Source organism: Saccopteryx leptura, chromosome 1, assembly GCF_036850995.1.
Source record: "Saccopteryx leptura isolate mSacLep1 chromosome 1, mSacLep1_pri_phased_curated, whole genome shotgun sequence".
NCBI classification, from domain to species: domain Eukaryota; kingdom Metazoa; phylum Chordata; class Mammalia; order Chiroptera; family Emballonuridae; genus Saccopteryx; species Saccopteryx leptura.
The window spans coordinates 248,328,862-248,347,645 of NC_089503.1; the positions used below are offsets into that span (position 1 = coordinate 248,328,862).

The window sequence follows — 18,784 nt, forward strand, 5'->3', positions numbered from 1 at the left end:
TGTATAATTTATTTTTATTTAAAACTTTTTTTTTTTTTCTTTTGTATTTTTCTGAAGTTGGAAACAGGGAGGCACTCAGACTCCTGCATGCACCCGACCGGGATCCACCAGGCATGCCCACCAGGGGGCGATGCTCTGCCCATCTGGGGCATCACTCTGTTGCAAAGCAGAGGCCACAGAGCCATCCTCAGTGCCCGGGCCAACTTTGCTCCAATGGAGCCTCGGCTGCGGGAGGGGAAGAGAGAGACAGAGAGGAAGGAGAGTGGGAGGGGTGGAGAAGCAGATGGGTGCTTCTCCTGAGTGCCCTGGCCGAGAGTCGAATCTGGGACTCCTGAACGCCAGGCCGATGCTCTACCACTGAGCCAAGCGGCCAGGGCCTGTATAATTTTTAATGAAAAGTTTTGTGAGGAAATGAAAATATAGTCAGCTTATGCCAGTTGGTGATTTTTTATTTTTTTCTTCCTTTTTGAAAGAGAGAGACAGGCAAGGAGAGAGATGAGAAGCAACGCCTCTTAGCTGTGGCACTTTAGTTGTTCACTGATTGCTTCTCGTACATGCCTTGACCGGGGTCAAGCCAGTGATCTTGGGCTAAAGCCCATGTGGCTGCACTCAAGCTGGCGACCTTGGGGTTTTGAAACTTGGACCTCAGCATCCCAGGTCAGTGCTCTATCCACTGCCCCACCACCAGTCAGGTGGTGATTTCTTTTTTATTGTTTTTTAATGTCACCTATATTGTTTAATTAGAAATTACCTTGCAGACATGGTCAACATTTGCTTCTGCCAGGCAGGGCAAGGTTGGTTGTAACTAGCAAGCCAGAACCCCAGGCTCAGAAAGAAAAAAACTTGTTAGAACACAGCTCAGTTTAGGGTTGATGTCTCTCCCAACTGTGAAGAGACATAATCCGTTTCTCCCTCTGAAAAGAAAGGAGCTTGCAAGTTGAAATGGAAAGCATATAGCCCCTCCCAGAGACAAAAAGGGGTACATTAATTTATATTTTTTTTAACTGAGAAGTGGGGAAGCAGAAAGACATTCTTTCATTCGCCCTGACCAGAATTCATCCGGCCAGCCACCTATCAAGCAATGCTCTGCCCATCTGGGGCATTACTCCGTTCTTCAGCAAGTGAGTTATTTTGGTGCCTGAGGCGAGGCCATGGAACCATCCTCAGGGCCTAGGGCCAACTTGCTCTAATGGAACCTGGCTCTGAGAACAGAAGAGAGGGGAAGGGGAGGTAGAAAAGCAGATGGCTGCCCTGACCAGGAGTCAAACCTGGGACATCAACACAGTGGGCTCTACCACTGAGCAAACCGACCAGGACTGCTATATTTATTTGTCTAGAAAAAATTGAATTATTATGCCTAGAGTTATCCTTTTTTTTTTTAAACAGAGACAGAGAGAGTCAGAGAGAGGGATCGATAGGGACAGGTAGACAGGAACAGAGAGAGATGAGAAGCATCAATCATCAGTTTTTTGTGGCGACACCTTAGTTGTTCATTGATTGCTTTCTCATATGTGCCTTGACCACGGGCCTTCAGCAGACCAAGTGTCCCCTTGCTCAAGCCAGCGACCTTGGGTCCAAGCTGGTGAGCTTTTGCTCAAACCAGATGAGCCCGCGCTCAAGCTGGTAACCTCGGGGTCTCAAACCTGGATCCTTCCGCATCCCAGTCTGGCGCTCTATCCACTGCGCCACCGCCTGGTCAGGTACTAGAGTGATCCTTTGTTTCAGTCATAGAGTTTTCCTTCCCATAGTGGGGTACATATTAAAAATATATTGATTACATTTAAATGAAACTTTGGGGAAAGAGAACAACTTCCTAGGTCTTCCTAGAATGGTGGGTCAGTCCCTAGTGGAAGGTATATAGACCATCCACATCCATTTAAGGCATATACATTAACTACCTGCAATGTGTCAGACATGAGTGAAAAGAAAGGCTGGACTACATCTGCATGGAGGCTGTCATACACACGTGAAGTACACACATAAACAGAGCACTCAGAAGAAGCCTGACTGATTCAGACTCCCTGTAACACAGCCTTTGCTCAGAACTTGTCTCTACCTGCTGTGTGTCCTTGAGCAAGTTTGCCACCCACTCTGTGCTAGTCTCCTAATCTGAAATGAAAATGATGCTAATAGTTCCAACCGGTTCGAACTGTCTGATGATTAACATGTATGTATATATAAGGTGTACTCATCAGTATTGGCTAGAATTCCAGGATAATGTACCTGGTATAGAGTAGAGGCCGGGGGCTACATATTGAGAGAAAGGCTGTTCATTAATGGGGCAGTCTCTGAAGCCATTCAGGGAAGCCTTTCTACAAGCAAATGGCCTCTTACCTATAGGTATAGTACTTGGTGGGGTGGGTAGGGAGGTGGTGTGAGGGGCCATTGCTAGAGACTTTAGTCCACGGAGGGGCATTTGCTCACCATGGTGGCAAAGTACAGAACACTTTGGGGATGGAAATAGTAAACCAGAGGCTACAGTAGGTAAGGGATAGCAATGGTCTGAATTGGTAGGTTTCCTGGAAAGGGTTAGAGAGATACTTAGGAATTAGAGCAACCCAGTGAGGACCTCGATTATAGGAGGAGGAGTATGTAACCCTGGAGCACTCTCAGGTGACCCTGGGGCTGGGATGGTACAACCATGTGAAACAGGAACAGGTTCCAACCACCTGAGCCTATTTGCCCATGGTCTTGTGAAGGTTTAAAAGTAATGCTACATTAATTAAGTGAAAACCTGATTGTTTGATATGAATCAGGCGTTCTGTTCAACACTAAAAGAAAAATGAAAATGGTGCTCTCTTTGCATTTAATGAAACATTATAAGAGTTTAATCTAGGGGACAGACAAGCATGTGATCAGTTCATGAAAAGTATAATGTTGCCGGGCACTGGGGAAACACAGCAAAAACTGGAAACCAGGTACCAGGCCCCTGGAGTAGTCTGAAATATGGGGCTAGGAGCCCAGAGGAAGGAGCTGGAGTGCCAGCTCTTTGAGCTCTTTTTCTTCATGAGGAAGTTCTCTGCCTGCTGTATTTATGAGTTTTCTAATCTATGTTTTTAAATTTTCCCTTTAGTTATTGTAGTTTTGTTATAAACTGTAGGTTTTGTCCATCTGGCACAATCTTATTTCTGTTTTTTTGTTTTGTTTTGTTTTGTTTTTGTTTTGTTTTGTTTTTGTAGGAAATTGAAGAGCCATCCTTGGAGCCAGGTACTGTTCATTGAAAAATTTACCAGTGGGGGTTTAGAACCATTCTAGTTTTCCACCTTCTCTAATTTGAATTCTTAAATTTTAAAAAGTTACCTTACTGTAGTATACATTGTTCTAAAGGTTTACGATCCAGAACATACCAGGATCCATAGAGATTGGAAACCCAGCCATATCACCAGATCTGTGAAAGTGGCTAACTTCTAATTTTTAAAATGTACTGGTGAGATGACCCAATCTCATTACTTTTTAAATATAAATGGCACTTAAACATATGTAGAAAAAGTTTGCATGCCTTTGAAGAGCTAATACTGCTATATTCCACAAAACAGATCTTGTGATATTGGGCAGTACCTTAACTTTGTGGTTTTTAATTCAGGCAGTGTAGGTAGAGGTAGGGAGATAAATTTTAAAACATTGAGACATACTGGATTCCAGAAGAGGAAAGAGTTTCTTCATGAGAATTCCAAACAAACACTATTCACTTTCTGGACTTCAAATATCTCAGAGCACCGATGGAAGAGATTCTGGTTTTCATGTTGGACTGTTCTATTAAAAGAAATTCAAAGAAATTTGGAAATTGAGCTGTTCAGTGAATGGTGATACATTCAGTTAAGCAACTTGGACTTTGGAAGCTAAATTTGGAAGAGTCATTTATAAACGACGACAGAATGAAGACTGTCAAGAATCACCCAGAAGGTTTTGAGGGTTAAATCTCTGGGATGCTTTTCTCTTCCATGTATCATAGCAGCTTACTCGAGCAGTCGGTTGGAGTGCAGGTAGTGTAACTAGTGTAACATGTGTACCCGTGGGTTTTCCAATCTCTGTGTAGCTAGCGGTTCTCTTCATGTTAGTGTGGCAGCCGTGCCAGTTCCACATTTGTGATTGCTTTATTTCCCTGGTAATTAAACCTTGTGCCATTCTATTCCTGTTAAATCCGTAGAAAATGAGAAAATACTCGACATTTTGGGGGAAACTTGTAAATCTGAGCCAGTAAAAGAAGAAGGTTCCGAGCTGGAGCAGCCATTTGCACAGGATACAAGTAGCGTGGGGCCAGACAGAAAGCTTGCGGAGGAAGAGGACCTTTTTGGCAGCGGCCATCCGGAGGAGGGTGATTTAGATTTGGCCAGCGAGTCAACAGCACAAGCTCAGTGGAGCAAGGCAGACACCCTGTTAGCGGTAGTGAAAAGGGAGCCCGTGGAGCAGACAGGCGGTGACGAGAGGACGGACTGTGAGCCTGTAGGGCTAGAGGAGCCAGTTGAGCAGAGTAGTAAAGCCTCAGAGTGCGCAGAAGCCTCTAGCGAGGAGGTCGTGGAAGCACCCCGGGAAGCCTCAAGCCCAGACCCCAGAGATAGCAAAGAAGACGTGAAGAAGTTTGCTTTTGAAGCTTGTAATGAAGTCCCTCCGGCTCCTAAAGAGTCCTCAGCCAGTGAGGGCGCTGATCAGAAAATGAGGTTTGTTTTTTCTCAGTTTTAGACCAGACGCTATCTCCTTTTCATTGGTCGTTTAATGACACATATAAGCTGTTTTTTCTGCAATTGGCCAGCCAGACTGATGAAATTGTAGTTTACCTCTAAAGAACGTTTTATTTCTCTGTTTATTTTAAAGTGATTACATAATCTTTTTTCTTTTCTCAACCTGTCATGGTTGTTTTCTTTAATCCTTCCTAATTATCTTTAGCCCAGCAGAATTAATTAACTCCTGTGGGTCTGAAATCTTATGGTTAGGTCAGATTTCCAATACATGTTTGTCGGGGTATCATTTTTTCAGAACTAAATTTCGGGTAGGTATGCAACCTCAGCACGTATTTTATAATTTTTAGTTTGTTTCCTCTCTGTTTTTTCCTTCTTGGAGTGACATTATTTTTTCTCTCTAGTTATGTCGAAGATGACTCTGATACAAAACGGCTTTCTAAAGAGGACAAGGGTAGGTCTCTATGACAGTCCTTTGCAGTGTGTGTGGCCCCTGCAGTGGTGGGGTGTTTGAGTCTGGTTTTTTGCATAGTGGATTTCTCACCCAGATGTCTATGTTTATCTTTCATGAGGCCTATATTCACTCCTGGCCTTCACTCTGCAGGTCTTGGTTGTGCAGAGCAGGCCTTTTCCTCAGGGTTGATTTACTGATGGGATACCAACATTTGCTTTCATGAGGGTGCTTTGGAAATGGAAAAATGTTTCTGATGTCAGAGATCTTTGGGTTACCTGATATTTCAGCTTTATCAGCACCTTAGTTCTTTATTATCATTTCCTTTTTAAAAAAATAAAGAGTGGCCTGACCTGTGGTGACGCAGTGGGTAAAGCGTCGACCTGGAAATGCTGAGGTCGCCGGTTCAAAACCCTGGGCTTGCCTGGTCAAGGCACATATGGGAATTGATGCTTCCTGCTCCTCCCCCCTTCTCTCTCTCCTCTCTCTCTCCCCCCCTCCTTTCTAAAAAATGAATAAATAAAAAAATAAAATAAAGAGTGGGGGCAGAGACAGACAGGAAGGGAGAGAGATGAGAAACATCAAATTCTTCATTGCGGCACCTTAGTTGTTCATTGATTGCTTTCTTATACATGCCTTGACTGGGGGGCTTCAGTCAAGCCAGTGACCCCTTGCTCAAGCCAGCACCATAGGATTATGTCTATGATTCACGCTCAAGCCAGATGTGCCTGTGCTCAAGCCGGTGACCTCGGGGTTTCAAACCTGGGTCCTCTGCATCCCAGGGCAATGCTGTATCCACATCCACTACCTTCACTGCCTGGTCAGACTCATTTCTTTTCTCATTTGAGAAGGAATTTCACTGATCTTGATTTATTCATAATCACTGTTCTAAATAGAACAAAATTTGGGGGTGGGTGCAAAGCTCTACCACCAGAAAAAAGCCCCAAAGTGGTTTGATACGAATGTCAGGTTTCTTTCCTCAAATGCTACCTCACTGTGTTGCATGATGCCGTTTGGTAACTTTTGAGAGAATTTCCCATGTTCCTAACATCTCAGCTCACGTTTTATGTGACATTGCTGCTGAACTGTTGGGCCTAGTGTGACAGTCCTGCAGTTACGTGAGGATAGCAGGCTTTAAGGGCTGCTGGCATCTTGGAAAAGAGGGGAACATGTGTGGTTTGGAATGACATTAATCTTTAAGACTCCTGATATTGTGGGCCCTAGCCATTTGGCTCAGCGGTAGAGTGTCAGCCCAGCATGTGGTTGTCCCGGGTTCAATTCCTGGTCAGAGCACACAGGAGAAACCACCATCTGCTTTTGCATCTCTCCCCTTCGTGTGTGTGTGTGTGTGTGTGTCTTTTCTCCTCCTCCTCTCCCGCAGCCATGGCTCAATTGGAGCAAGTTGGCCCTGGGTGCTGAGGATGGCTCCATGGCCTCCACCTCAGGCGCTAAAAAATGGCTTCAGGTCAAACAGCCTCAGATGGGCTGAGCATCACCCCTTAGTGCAGGGGTCCCCAAACTTTTTACACAGGGGGCCAGTTCACTGTCCCTTAGACCGCTAGAGGGCCGCCACATACAGTGCTCCTCTCACTGACCACCAATGAAAGAGGTGCCCCTTCCGGAAGTGCAGTGGGGGCCCGGATAAATGGCCTCAGGGGGTTGCATGCAGCCCGCGGGCCGTAGTTTGGGGATGCCTGCCCTAGTGGGTTTGCCAGTTGGATCCTGGTCGGGGCACATGCGGGAGTCTGTCTCTGCCTCCCCTCCTCTCACTAAAATAAAAAATAGAGGAAACTCCTGCTATTGTATGAATTGTATTTTTGACAAGAACCTTTTTTTCTTAAATAGGTCGTAGCAGCTGTGGCAGAAATTTCTGGGTTAGTGGACTTTCTTCTACCACCAGAGCTACAGATTTAAAGAATCTTTTCAGCAAATATGGAAAGGTAAGACCAATGGTTTTCTGGAGAAGATGTCTGTAAGCCAACATACAGTAGCCTTTATTTGCAGATGATTATTCCCTTAGTGACCACTTTGATACCTTGCTGTTCTTTGAGCACTGCTCATGGCCTTTTCAGGGTCATCTACCCCTCCATGGGTAGAGGTCACAGATCTGTGAAAGCTCCCAGAGTCCCCATCTACTTTGTATTTCTTGTCCTCCTTTGCCCCCTGAGCCATTACTTAGACTTTATAGGACTTCTGGAATCCGTTTTTATGGCTCTGAGACATAAACCCAGGAAGAGCTGGCTGCAGGGATTGTAGCTGAGAGCATGGAGGTGCTCAGCACTTCTGTGAGCCTGTGGTAACTACAGGAGAGCACAAGTGAAGGCTGTGCACGTACAGGGCCTTTGCCTTTGGACGAGCAGCCAGTTCCAGCTCTGCCACCACTCACAGTTGTATGGCCTGGAGCATGTTGCCTCACCTATGGGAACAACATCTCTACACCTGCAGGCACTCATTTGCTGCCTCGTGAAGATGGTTTGTGCAGCTGTAGCAGAGCTATGGGTGCCGTGCCTGTGGCCCTCACTCATTGCCTGCTTTTACTCATAGCCAGGGTAGCTATGGCTACCTCCTCTCTGCAGCACCTGCCCTTCTGTCCCCCACTCCCTCATTGACCCTTGGATGCAGTAGTGAAGAACAAATGGGCATGCACCAGCCTGCCCACAGGGTTCTCACTACAATTGCTTGTTTGTTAGGGCACCTGTGTTGGCTTTCTTCCCATCTCTGTCTCACCCTCTCCCCTTTTTCCTTGTACCTCCTGAACTTAGCTCCCAAATAAACTGCATCTAGGGTTCCTTGTCTCTTACAGTCAGCTTTTGGGGCAAACCAAAGTGAGACTTGGCACAGACCTTTGTTTATATTAAGGCTTTAGCAAATTATAAGAAAACTAATAGTATTTACCTTGGGGTTTTTTTTGAGAGAGGAAAAGCAGGGGGAAGAGAGAGATAAGAAGCATCAATTCGTAGTTGCTTCACTTTAGTTGTTGCTTTTCCTACATTCCTTGACGGGGGGCTCAAACCCAGCCAGTGACCACTTGTTCAAGCCAGCAACCTTGGGCTTCTAATCAGCAACCTTGGGGTCATGTCTGTGATTCTGCACTCAATCCGGTGACCCCCATACTCAAGCTGATAAGCCCACGCTCAAGCTAGCAGCACCAGGGTTTCCCAACTGGGGCACTCAGTGTCCTGGGCCAACACTCAATCCACTGTATCACCACCAGTCAGGCTACCTTGGTTATTGATGTCTAAGAGCTAACAAGGGGGAAACTGTGCCATGATGATAGAAATAACTTGACTCCCTGGACCCTCAGTAGTACAATGTGGGCCCTTTCCTGATTTCACCTGTGATCCTCAGAGCTGATGGGTACTCTCTCAGCAGGGAAACGTCACTGAAGCCTATGGGGTTTTGGGTGCATTGCAGGTTTTCTGTTGGGCTCCAATAAAGCAAAGGATCAGACCACTCTGAAACCTTTCTTTGGGGCTAAGACTTCGTGTGGAACAATGAGGATGCATACTGGCTCCTGTGGGCTTTTCCCGACATCAGCTTATAGGAGTCATTGGGGGAATTACACAGCGTGTGAGGATGGACGTACCTAGTGCCTCAAACATCTTAGTGAACTTGTTCTGTATTACTGCTTACATCTATGATTGTATGTTTGGAATAATTTCCTTGCAAATTTCAGTTTAATATTAAAGGGATGCTGGCAGAACTCTGCCTTCATCTTACTTGTCTCCTCCACGCTGCCATCCTGGTTTCCTGGAGAAATAGCCAGAAGTAGAGGAGGTCCTTGGAATAGTAGCTGCAAGACAAAAGCTTTACATTCCCCAGTCAACTGCCTCTTTTTGGGATCTGGTTAGAGTGTTTCCCCATGGGTTCTCATACCAGGGGGAGCCAGGACTTGGGTGGATCAGAGGAAAGCAGCATGAACCATAATGACCTGTGTGTTTTGAGTGGTGAGTGTTGAGGTCTGTATGTGGGGGCCTCGTATCTGAGACATAGTTCTGTTCTTTCCTTTGAGGTGGTGGGTGCCAAGGTTGTGACAAATGCTCGGAGTCCTGGAGCTCGCTGCTATGGCTTTGTGACAATGTCCACAGCAGAGGAAGCCACAAAATGCATTAACCACCTGCATAAGACAGAGCTCCATGGGAAAATGATCTCAGTGGAAAAGGTAAGGGGCCATTTTCTTCCAAATCTGTGACCATTTGAAGAAACTGTTTACGTTAATACTTGATTCTATTTTTCAGGCGAAAAATGAACCTGCTGGAAAGAAAACCTCTGACAAAAGAGAGGGTGAAGGGAAAAAAGAGAAGTCCAGCACCAGTGACAAGTATGTATTACTCTTATTTGAGGGAAGTGTTGGCCAAGACGATCCTTTTCTTTATTTCACATCCTTCAGGTTCTCCATAGATAGGGAAGAACATGAGACCCCTGACCTTTCTTTTTCCTATTTGTTAGAAGGAGGTTCCACCACCAATCATTGGGAAGGATTTCCTTAATCCCAGGGCATTTGGAAAAAGCAGGATGGGCTCCTTGTTTCTCTGTCGTCCTGTCAGTTCCAGCTGAGACAGCCTTGTCTGTGGCACTTGGAGCTCATGGCAAGAATCTGGTCAAGGCTGGTTTATCTAAATATCTGACCTAACACGTTTCTCTGTTCCATGGTCTTTCTTAGATCTGCAAACCATAAAAGGGAAGATAAAGCCGACAGAAAAGATGAAGCTAAAAAGGGTGAAGACGGAATTGGGGAAAAGATTAAAGATCAAGATGATCAGAAACCTGGTCCCACAGAGCGATCTCGAACCACAAAATCAGGTAGCCCACCTACTGATTTATATACAAGAGTTCACCTTGTGCTTTGGTCCTTGCTGGTGTGGTTTGTTGGTTTGCTGTAGTCATTTGGCAACACAAACTAGATTTCTTTTCATAGAATTGAGTATTATTTCTCATTTGGATGTTTCTTATTTCTTACCTCACGCCAACTTTTCTTCCTGCAGGAAGTCGAGGAACTGAGCGGACTGTAGTAATGGATAAATCTAAAGGTGTGCCTGTTATTAGTGTCAAAACATCGGGATCCAAAGAGAGAGTAAGTATTGATTTTCTGATTAGGGTGTTTAGCAGTTTTGTCTTTGAAATTTCTTAATATTTACATTTCTAAGTGTGTTTTAGGAAATTATTGAGCTTAACTTGAGAGTGGTTGTCTACCTTTTCAAAATATATTTATCTTGAACTAAAAAACATGACAGCCTGACCAGGTGGTGGCGCAGTGGATAGAGTGTTGGACTGGGATATGGAGGACCCAGGTACGAGACCCTGAGGTCGCCAGCTTAAGCACAGGCTCATCTGATTTGAGCAAAGCTCACCAGCTTGGACCCAAGGTTGCTGGCTCGAGCAAGGGGTCACTCGCTCTGCTGTAGCCCCCTGGTCAAGGCACATATGAGAAATCAATCAATGAACAACTAAGGAACCGCAACGAAGAATTGATGTTTCTCATCTTCCTTCCTGTCTGTCTGTCCCTCTCTCTGACTCTCTCTCTGTCTCTGCCACAAAAAAATAAAATAAAATATTAAAAAAAAAAAAAAACAACATGAGAAAGCTTAAAGCTTTTCCTTAAGGAGTACTTGAGATCTTGCTCCCTGGCATATGCCATCAGTTTGCCTCCAGTAAACTGATAAAAATTCTAAATATACTGCTCAAAAAAATTAGGGGATAATTTCAAAATGAATATGAAGTGACAAAATATCCCCTTATTTTTATGAGCAGTATAGTAAATGCTTTCCTTTATAGTTAACTTTGTTCTGATGAGAATTGTTCCTTTTTTTCCCTAAAGCTAATTTTAAAATTCAAATATTGGAGTGGTTGACCTTTTAACTCAGTCTGTATTGAGCAATCCATTTTTATTGCCTGTCCTGAAAATTCTAGCAGTGCTTTATCATGCATTCCTAATGCACATATGACATAATCCAGCCAGCTTCCCCAGCTGCCTTTACGCTGGCCTCCACCTTAGCTTCATCCTGTACTGTCTCCTTGCAGATGCTGTGCAGAACACAGGACCCACAAAGTACGTGTCTTAGGTTCTTACCACTTTAGCGTGACTGCCATTAGGGTCATGGGCAATATTGATGTTCATACATTCAGATTTTGACGACGGCCTTAATAGTTTTGATAGATGTGGGTCCAGGATCCCCAGGATCACTCACATTCAGTGATTCACTATTATAGGGACCAGTGAATTGAACATAAAGTTGTCCTCACAGCTACAGTTGGCTACAATGATGCAGTGAGTATCATTGTAGATACAGATGCAGAGTAGATAGATCATGGAGGGAAAGACACAGGTGGAATGTGGAGGGAACCAACCCTTGTGGGCTCCTTTGTATTCTCTCCCTCCCATAGGCTCACACAGCAATGAAAATGCAGCAACACATGAGTGATGCTTCTGCCCAGGGAAGCCCATTAGAACTTCAGCCAACATTGCCTTTTTTTATTTTTTAAAGATTTATTGATTTTACAGAGAGAGGAGAGAAAGGGGAAGAGGAGCGAGAAGTATCAACTCATAGTTCTTTGACCTTTCACTTTAGTTCATTGATTGCTTGTTGTAAGTTCCTTGACCAGGCAAGTCTAGGTTTCGAACCGGTGACCTCAGCATTCCAGGTCGACACTTGATCCACTGTGCCACCACAAGTTAGGCTCAGCCAACCTTTCTATTGGGAGCTGATAACTTGCCAAGTACCATAATCCCCAGCTCCCAGAAGGGAAGTAGGTGTTCACTGTAAACTATAGTTTGCATAGTACAGACATAGTGAACCACCCATTCCAGTTAACTGTCCAGGGGGGACACTGAGCATCAACTTCCTGGACTCCATCCTCAGGCTGTCTTGTTAATCCGTGCTACACAGGTGACAACCATATCAGCTATTGAATAGTGTGCATCAGTTGCAAGCCAACATTTTGATTATGGAAGTTGGCATGTGTTTATGGTTTGTGCAAATATTTTAATACAGTACAGCCTTTACCCCTACTTAATAAAAAATGTTTAATAAAAAATGTTTGGAAAAGTACAAAACGAAAGCTTGGATTCCAGGGCTAAGATGGGTAGATCTTAGAAAGAATGCAGTCAGCACAAATAAAGACTCTTTCAACGTACCAGAAATGGCCTCAATTGGACACTTTCTGCACATTTAATTATTTAGGAGAAGGGCAAAAGAAAGTGTAAAAATAATTTTTTAAATTATTTTTGAAGTTTTTTGGGAAATAGTACTTATTTTCCATTTCAATCCTATTGAATACTTGCATTGTACAGGGTGTGGCAAAGTAGGTTTACATTTGGGAGTATGCAAAATAGTTTATTCTTATATTCTATTTTTCTATATTCTGTTTTTAACTTTTATTGATGTTACAGAAGGAGAAAGATAGAAACATTTCTCTGTTTCTCTATATGCCTTGACCAGGGATCTAACTAGCAATCTCTGGGCTTCAAGTTGATGCTGCAACTAACCGAGCCATCTAGCCAGGGCATTATTTATTAATTAATGTTATTTTCTACTTGAACAACTGTAAACCTACTTTTGCCATACTCTGTCTGTTAGCATTAAATGATGATGATCTGTGACTTTTTTTTTTTTTAATACAGAGACAGAGAGAGAGAGGGACAGATAGGGACAGACAGGAACAAAGAGAGATGAGAAGCATCAATCATCAGTTCTTCATTGCGACACCTTAGTTGTTCATTGATTGCTTTCTCATATGTGCCTTGACTGTGGGCCTTCAACAGACCACGTAACACCTTGCTCAAGCCAGTGACTTTGGGTCCAAGCTGGTGAGCTTTGCTCAAACCAGATGAGCCTGTGCTCAAACTGGCAACCTCGGGGTCTTGAACCTATGTCCTCTGCATCCCAGTCCAACGCTCTATCCACTGCGCCACCACCTGGTCAGGCGAAGATCTGTGACTGAATTATGCTAAGCGAAATGTGAAGTTGATTAGGCAAGAACATGTTACCTAATTGTCTCATTAAATATTAATCTTCATTTTTGGCCTTCATGTTGGATGCGTGAACCTGGATGTAACTTGATTCCTCCTGTTGACATTTCTATCTTAACTTCTTAATAATATTCCTTGGTGAACCAGGTTTCCAAGAGCCAGGATCGCAAATCAGCCAGCAGAGAGAAGCTGTCTGTCGTGTCCTTTGATAAAGTCAAAGAACCTCGGAAGTCGAGAGACTCTGAGTCCCGTAGGTGAGTCAGGGTCCTGAAAGATTTGGATTGGTTGTTTTCATTCAACTGGTTATAACTGAATCCAGGGGTTGGGGGTTGTTCAGAGTCCCTTTTAGGTGGGGAACTGCTTTATACCTATTTGCCCCTTTGGCTTTTAGCTCATAGACTTGCTGTGCTGTGAATTTCAACCTATAGCTTTTTCAAATGATTATTTCATGCAAATAGACTCATCTCATAAATATTATGGAAGGGAACAGAGGCAGGAGATGGGATGCTTCTTGGTACAGTAGTTAGTGCTAGTTAGAAAAACATACCAGTTTGCTCCAGAAACCGTGAAAAAGGAAAACAGTGGGACAGATCTATTAAGTGAGTCGAGAAGTTCTCATCCTTAAATAAGCCAGAGAAAAAATATCTTTATAATTTTCAAAAAATTAAACACAAATGATATCAATCATGTTGAGTGATAGTTAATTATTCCTATCAGGTAACAACTTGGTTTTTTTGTTTGTTTGTTTGTTTTTTCAAGTAACAGCTTTTAAACTATTGTTTAAAAAATAGCTGTTGGTAAAAATGTCTAGCAAAATAAGAGTGAGAAAGGGGATAGGGTGTGCTGGGTTTTTTTAATGCCCCATACAGATCTTTATGCCTAAGAGGGAAAGGCATTGGGCAAAGGAAAGTTTAGTTTTGCTGAAGTAATTGGCAAATAAATCAGTAGAACTGACCCATGAGCATGTGAAAAATTAACATGACAAAAATGACATTTCCCACTAGTGATGAAAGGATGGACTCTTCCAAAATGGCTTAAGGTCTTTTGGCTGTTCCTTTGGATAGTCCTTTTGGTGTCTAATAATTTGACAAAATAGTCAAACTGATGACTGAACACAAGCATAAAAACTAAAATTACCTATATAATGTAAAAGAGCCTGACCTGTGGTGGCGCAGTGGATAAAGCATTAACATGGAAACGCTGAGGTTGCCGGTTCAAAACCCTGGGCTTGCCTGGTCAAGGCACATATGGGAGTTGATGCTTCCTGCTCCTCCCCCCTTCTCTCTCTCTCTCTCTCTCTCCCCTCTCTATAATGAATAAATAAAATCTTTATAATGTAAAAGATATTTATGAATTTGAGCTTTGGAAGGCCTGAAAAATAATAAAGGAGAAGTAGACTAAATCAAAACTTAAACTCTACAATAAAAGACTAGAGAAAGTCAAAGACATGTGACAGGTAAGAATAAAGGTGATTTGAAGTAAATGTAATAAGGAAAAAATAACCTGATGGACAAAAGATGATACAAATGGCCATGACTGGAATTTGATCCACCATTTGAATTATAGTGTGGGAGACTGGTATTAGTAGAGGATGGGAGTGTACATAGCCACATAGCCTAGAGAGACATTCTACATAGATGTACTTCTGAATTCTAGTGCCCCGGACAGAGAAATAACACCTCTTCAAACCTGCCCTGGAGGAAAATGGAGGCATGGGTGTCTGTTTTTGTGAGGTTGAAACAACCATGAGGTCTGCCTCTGGGGTGGGTGCTGGTTATGTAACCTGCCTACTTCTATGGGCTCCTTGAGAGTGCGTCATAGAACTGCAGAGGTGGGGGTGGGGGCGCTCAGGGTGTGCTACATGAACCAAGGAAGTGACCATTTTTGTCCAAAATGCAGACACGAAACAATGCACGGTAATGTGTTTCTGCTGGTATAGGTGTGCCTGTAAATGCATAGCAAAGGATGGAAAGGAGACAGCCTGGCACTTGTACAGAGACTGGAAGGAAATGTGCTGCAATCTGATCAGTCTCACTATCAGAACAGCTCTCAGTGCCCTTAGCCTGGGAGGGGCCCTGCATAGCCTTGTTGGCACTTCACCACTCAGCTGCTACAGGCCCTTGCTTGTTTTTAAATTCACCTGAATTTAGCCTGACCTGTGGTGGCGCAGTGGATGAAACATTGACCTGGAATGCTGAGGTCACTAGTTTGAAACCCTGGGCTTGCCTGGTCAAGGCAATAAGGGAGTTAATGCTTCCTGCTTCTCCCCCCCCCCCCTTCTCTCTCTCTCTTTCTCTTTCTCTCTCCTCTCTTAAATAAATAAAGGAAATGCACATAATATCATCAAAGGATCTTGATACAGTGTACTAGCTTGGTTTCATGGTGACTTATTGAAGTTTATGATTTAAAGACCAAAGGTTCTAATTCAGCTTTATGTGCTATGAACAGTATGTCCTGTTTCTTATTTTTAATGGGTATTTTACGGAATAAGATGTTGAACTCCAGAAAGATTTCAGTTCATATAGCTAACCATACACACACTCCCCTTTGCTTTTACCTGGCTGGTCTCAGACTCAGTGGGAAGCAGAACCCTTGCTGGTACTTCTGGGCTCTGGATGATATTTCAGAGACAATGGGCCCCACCCTAACTCTCAGGGGTAGAGTAGCAGTTCTGCAGGTTGAGGCCCAGCCCTGCAGTCTGCATTTCCAAGTGCTCCATGGCGGCTTTGCACTTCCCCATGAGAGCTACTGCTCTGCAATCGTAAAGCTTGCTACACTGGGTGATGCTGCCAGCATTGCAGCCTGTGGGCCCCAGCAGCTGTGCTCTCATTGCACAGGTTGCGTGAGCGCAGTGAACGGGAACAGCGCATGCAGGCACTGTGGGAGCAAGAGGAACGGGAACAGCTGGAGTTTGCTCGTGAGAGACTGGCCTACCATCGGCACCGTCTAGAGCGGGAGCGCATGGAGCGGGAACGGCTAGAGCGGGAACGCATGCATGTGGAGCATGAGCGCAGGAAGGAGCAGGAGCGTATCCATCGTGAGCGTGAGGAGCTGCGGCGCCAGCAGGAGTTGCGCTATGAGCAGGAGCGGCGGCCTGCTGTGCGGAGGCCCTACGATGTGGATGGCCGGTAAGCCAAGCTGCTGCTACTGGCTGCCTTAGATAGCCCATGGCACTTAGAGTTGTTTTATGGTCCCCCAAATCATGTTAACTTGAGATTTTTATTTACAAGGAAGAGCAAGTACTTGTTATAGCCCAACTCAATATTCTGTACTTGGCTGGGGAAATCTGCAGTGGGCTCAGGTTGGTGGAGAAATAAATGGTTGGGTCACGTTGTATTGATGAAGTCACTAGGTTCCGATTCCAGCAGATTCCCAGAGGAAGGAGTTCAGGCACCCAGAGCAGCTAGGCAGGCAGCCAAACCAAAAAGTGCCTCCTGGCCCTGGCAGGTTTGCTCAGTGGTAGAGCATCAGATGGGCCTGTGGATGTCCCGGGTTCTATTCCCGGTCAGGGCACACAGAAGAAATACCCATCTGTTCTGCCCTTTCCCTTTTGCTTGTCTCTCCAACCCCCTTTCTGCAGCCATGGCTGAAACGGAGCGAGTTGGCCCTGGGTGCTGAGGATGGCTCCATGTTCTCTGCCTCAGTTGCTGATCAATGGAGCAATTCTCAGATGGACAAAGCATCACCCCCTAGGGGTTTTGCCAAGTGGATCCCAGTTGGGACGCATGGGGGGAGTCTGTCACTCTGCTTCCCCTCCTCTCACTGAATATTAAAAATAAAGTGCCTCCTTCTGGACCCTTTCCAGGCTTTGTAATCATTGCAGTAATTTGTTTTTGCTTATTTCAATAATAAGATTTAATTTTAATTCTCTAGATGTTGATATAATGTGTGAATACTAAGGTCATGACCACCAGTGAGAAAGAGGCCTAAATTTAAACCCTGCTGTGAGGAGTCTGGTTGATATAATCTGTCTTAAGTATGATCCTGTCTGGGTTTTTTGTTTGTTTGTTTTTTGTTGGGTTTTTTTGTTTGTTTTGGGTTTTTTTCCAGAGAGAGGGATAGACAGGGACGGACAGACAGACAGGAACAGAGAGAGATGAGAAGCATCAATCATTAGTTTTTCGTTGCAACACCTTAGTTGTTCATTGATTGCTTTCTCATATGTGCCTTGACTGCGGGCCTTCAGCAGACCAAGTAACCCCTTGCTGGAGCCAGTGACCTTGGGTTCAAGCTGGTGGGCTTTTGCTCGAACCATATGAGCTCGGGGTCTCAAACTTGGGTCCTCTGCATCCCAGTCCGAAGCTCTATCCACTGCGCTTTTTTTTGTGTTTTTTTGTTTTGTTGTTTTTAATTCAGTGAGAGCAGGGGAAGACGAGAGACAGACTCCCACATGCACCCTGACCTGGATCCACCTGGCAAGCCCACTAGGGCGTGATGATCTGCCCATCTGGGATATAGCTATGTTGCTTGGCAACTGAGCTCTTCTTATCGCCTGAGGCGGAGGCCATGAAGCCATCCTCAGCACCTGGGGCCAACTTGCTCCAATCCAACCATGGTTGCAGGAAAGGGATGCAGGAGAGAGAAAACAGGAGTGGAGAATCAGATGGGCACTTTGGTGTGCCCTGACCAGAAATCAAATCCTGGACATCAACACTCCAGGCCGACACTCTACCACTGAGCCAACCAGCCAGGGCCCAAATACATTGCAATTTGAAGCTAGGTTTCCGTAGTGTGGTTACAGTGTGACTTCTATAAAAGGTCTTTAGACTCTCCTAGGATTTTTTTCTTTCCTCCTAGGACTTTTTATGCCTTTGTGCAAAATACTGATGCTAGGAGTCTGAAGCAGTACATTCAAGTGCTTCTAAAAGTCCTCCCTACTGGATGTCTTTTCTAAATGTCCATCTCTACTGGACGTCAGAGAACAGGGTAAAAGAGACACAAAAGTGCAATACAGAACTATAATGAGGCCAACCCTGTAGCCATTCTGCAGATGCCAACCTGCGCACTTCACTAATCACCTTTACTTGGCAAACTAAAGCGCTCCTATGTGGAGGAAGTGGGCATGTTGGACAAAATGGAACAGTCATTCAGTCTCGTGCTTCGGCCTCTTAGCTCATGCAGTAAAGAAGACTCTGTTGATAAAGTGGATTGTTCTCTGAAGTGGTGGGGCCAGGGACAGTCTCGGTGCAGTTCACCAGCTTCCACAGTTTGATATATTTGGCGGGGGAGGAAGTACATTCATCCCTTTCTTCCACTTGCAGGAGAGATAATGCCTATTGGCCAGACGCCAAGCGAGCTGCCCTGGATGAACGCTACCATTCTGACTTCAGCCGCCAGGACCGCTTCCATGACTTTGACCACAGGGACCGAGGCCGCTACCCCGACCACTCAGTAGACAGGTCAGCCAGGCCCCCATGACCCTGCCCACTTATGTAGGAGGTCTTTATCCTGGGTCATTCTTAATAACAAGAAAGTGAAGTTGACCCTTCTAGGTTCTGTGAATATGCTCAAACCATCGGTGTATATGGAGTACTGGGTTTAATTTGGAAGATGTATTCCATTTGGGGGTCTGACTCTGATTTACTCTTCCTCTCCTATGGCTTTTTTTCAATCGTCTCTTTCAGGAGAGAAGGTTCAAGGTCAATGATGGGAGAAAGAGAAGGACAGGTAAGTCAGAAGCTAGGATTG

At 44.6% G+C, this 18,784-nt stretch overlaps 1 protein-coding gene across 4 annotated transcripts in view; it reads left to right on the plus strand.

The window, feature by feature from the left end:
• The window catches only part of SAFB (scaffold attachment factor B), a 49,209-nt gene that overhangs the window by 24,555 nt on the left and 5,870 nt on the right, over nt 1-18,784 (plus strand). For all 4 annotated transcript variants that reach the window (XM_066344817.1, XM_066344818.1, XM_066344819.1 and 1 more), the window contains exons 6-17: nt 3,180-3,207; nt 4,148-4,658; nt 5,081-5,130; nt 6,973-7,067; nt 9,140-9,289; nt 9,366-9,448; nt 9,791-9,930; nt 10,113-10,201; nt 13,244-13,350; nt 15,934-16,224; nt 18,358-18,495; nt 18,721-18,763. In XM_066344817.1, the coding sequence (XP_066200914.1) occupies nt 3,180-3,207; nt 4,148-4,658; nt 5,081-5,130; nt 6,973-7,067; nt 9,140-9,289; nt 9,366-9,448; nt 9,791-9,930; nt 10,113-10,201; nt 13,244-13,350; nt 15,934-16,224; nt 18,358-18,495; nt 18,721-18,763 (1,725 nt within the window). The remainder of the gene's footprint in view (nt 1-3,179; nt 3,208-4,147; nt 4,659-5,080; nt 5,131-6,972; nt 7,068-9,139; nt 9,290-9,365; nt 9,449-9,790; nt 9,931-10,112; nt 10,202-13,243; nt 13,351-15,933; nt 16,225-18,357; nt 18,496-18,720; nt 18,764-18,784) is intronic.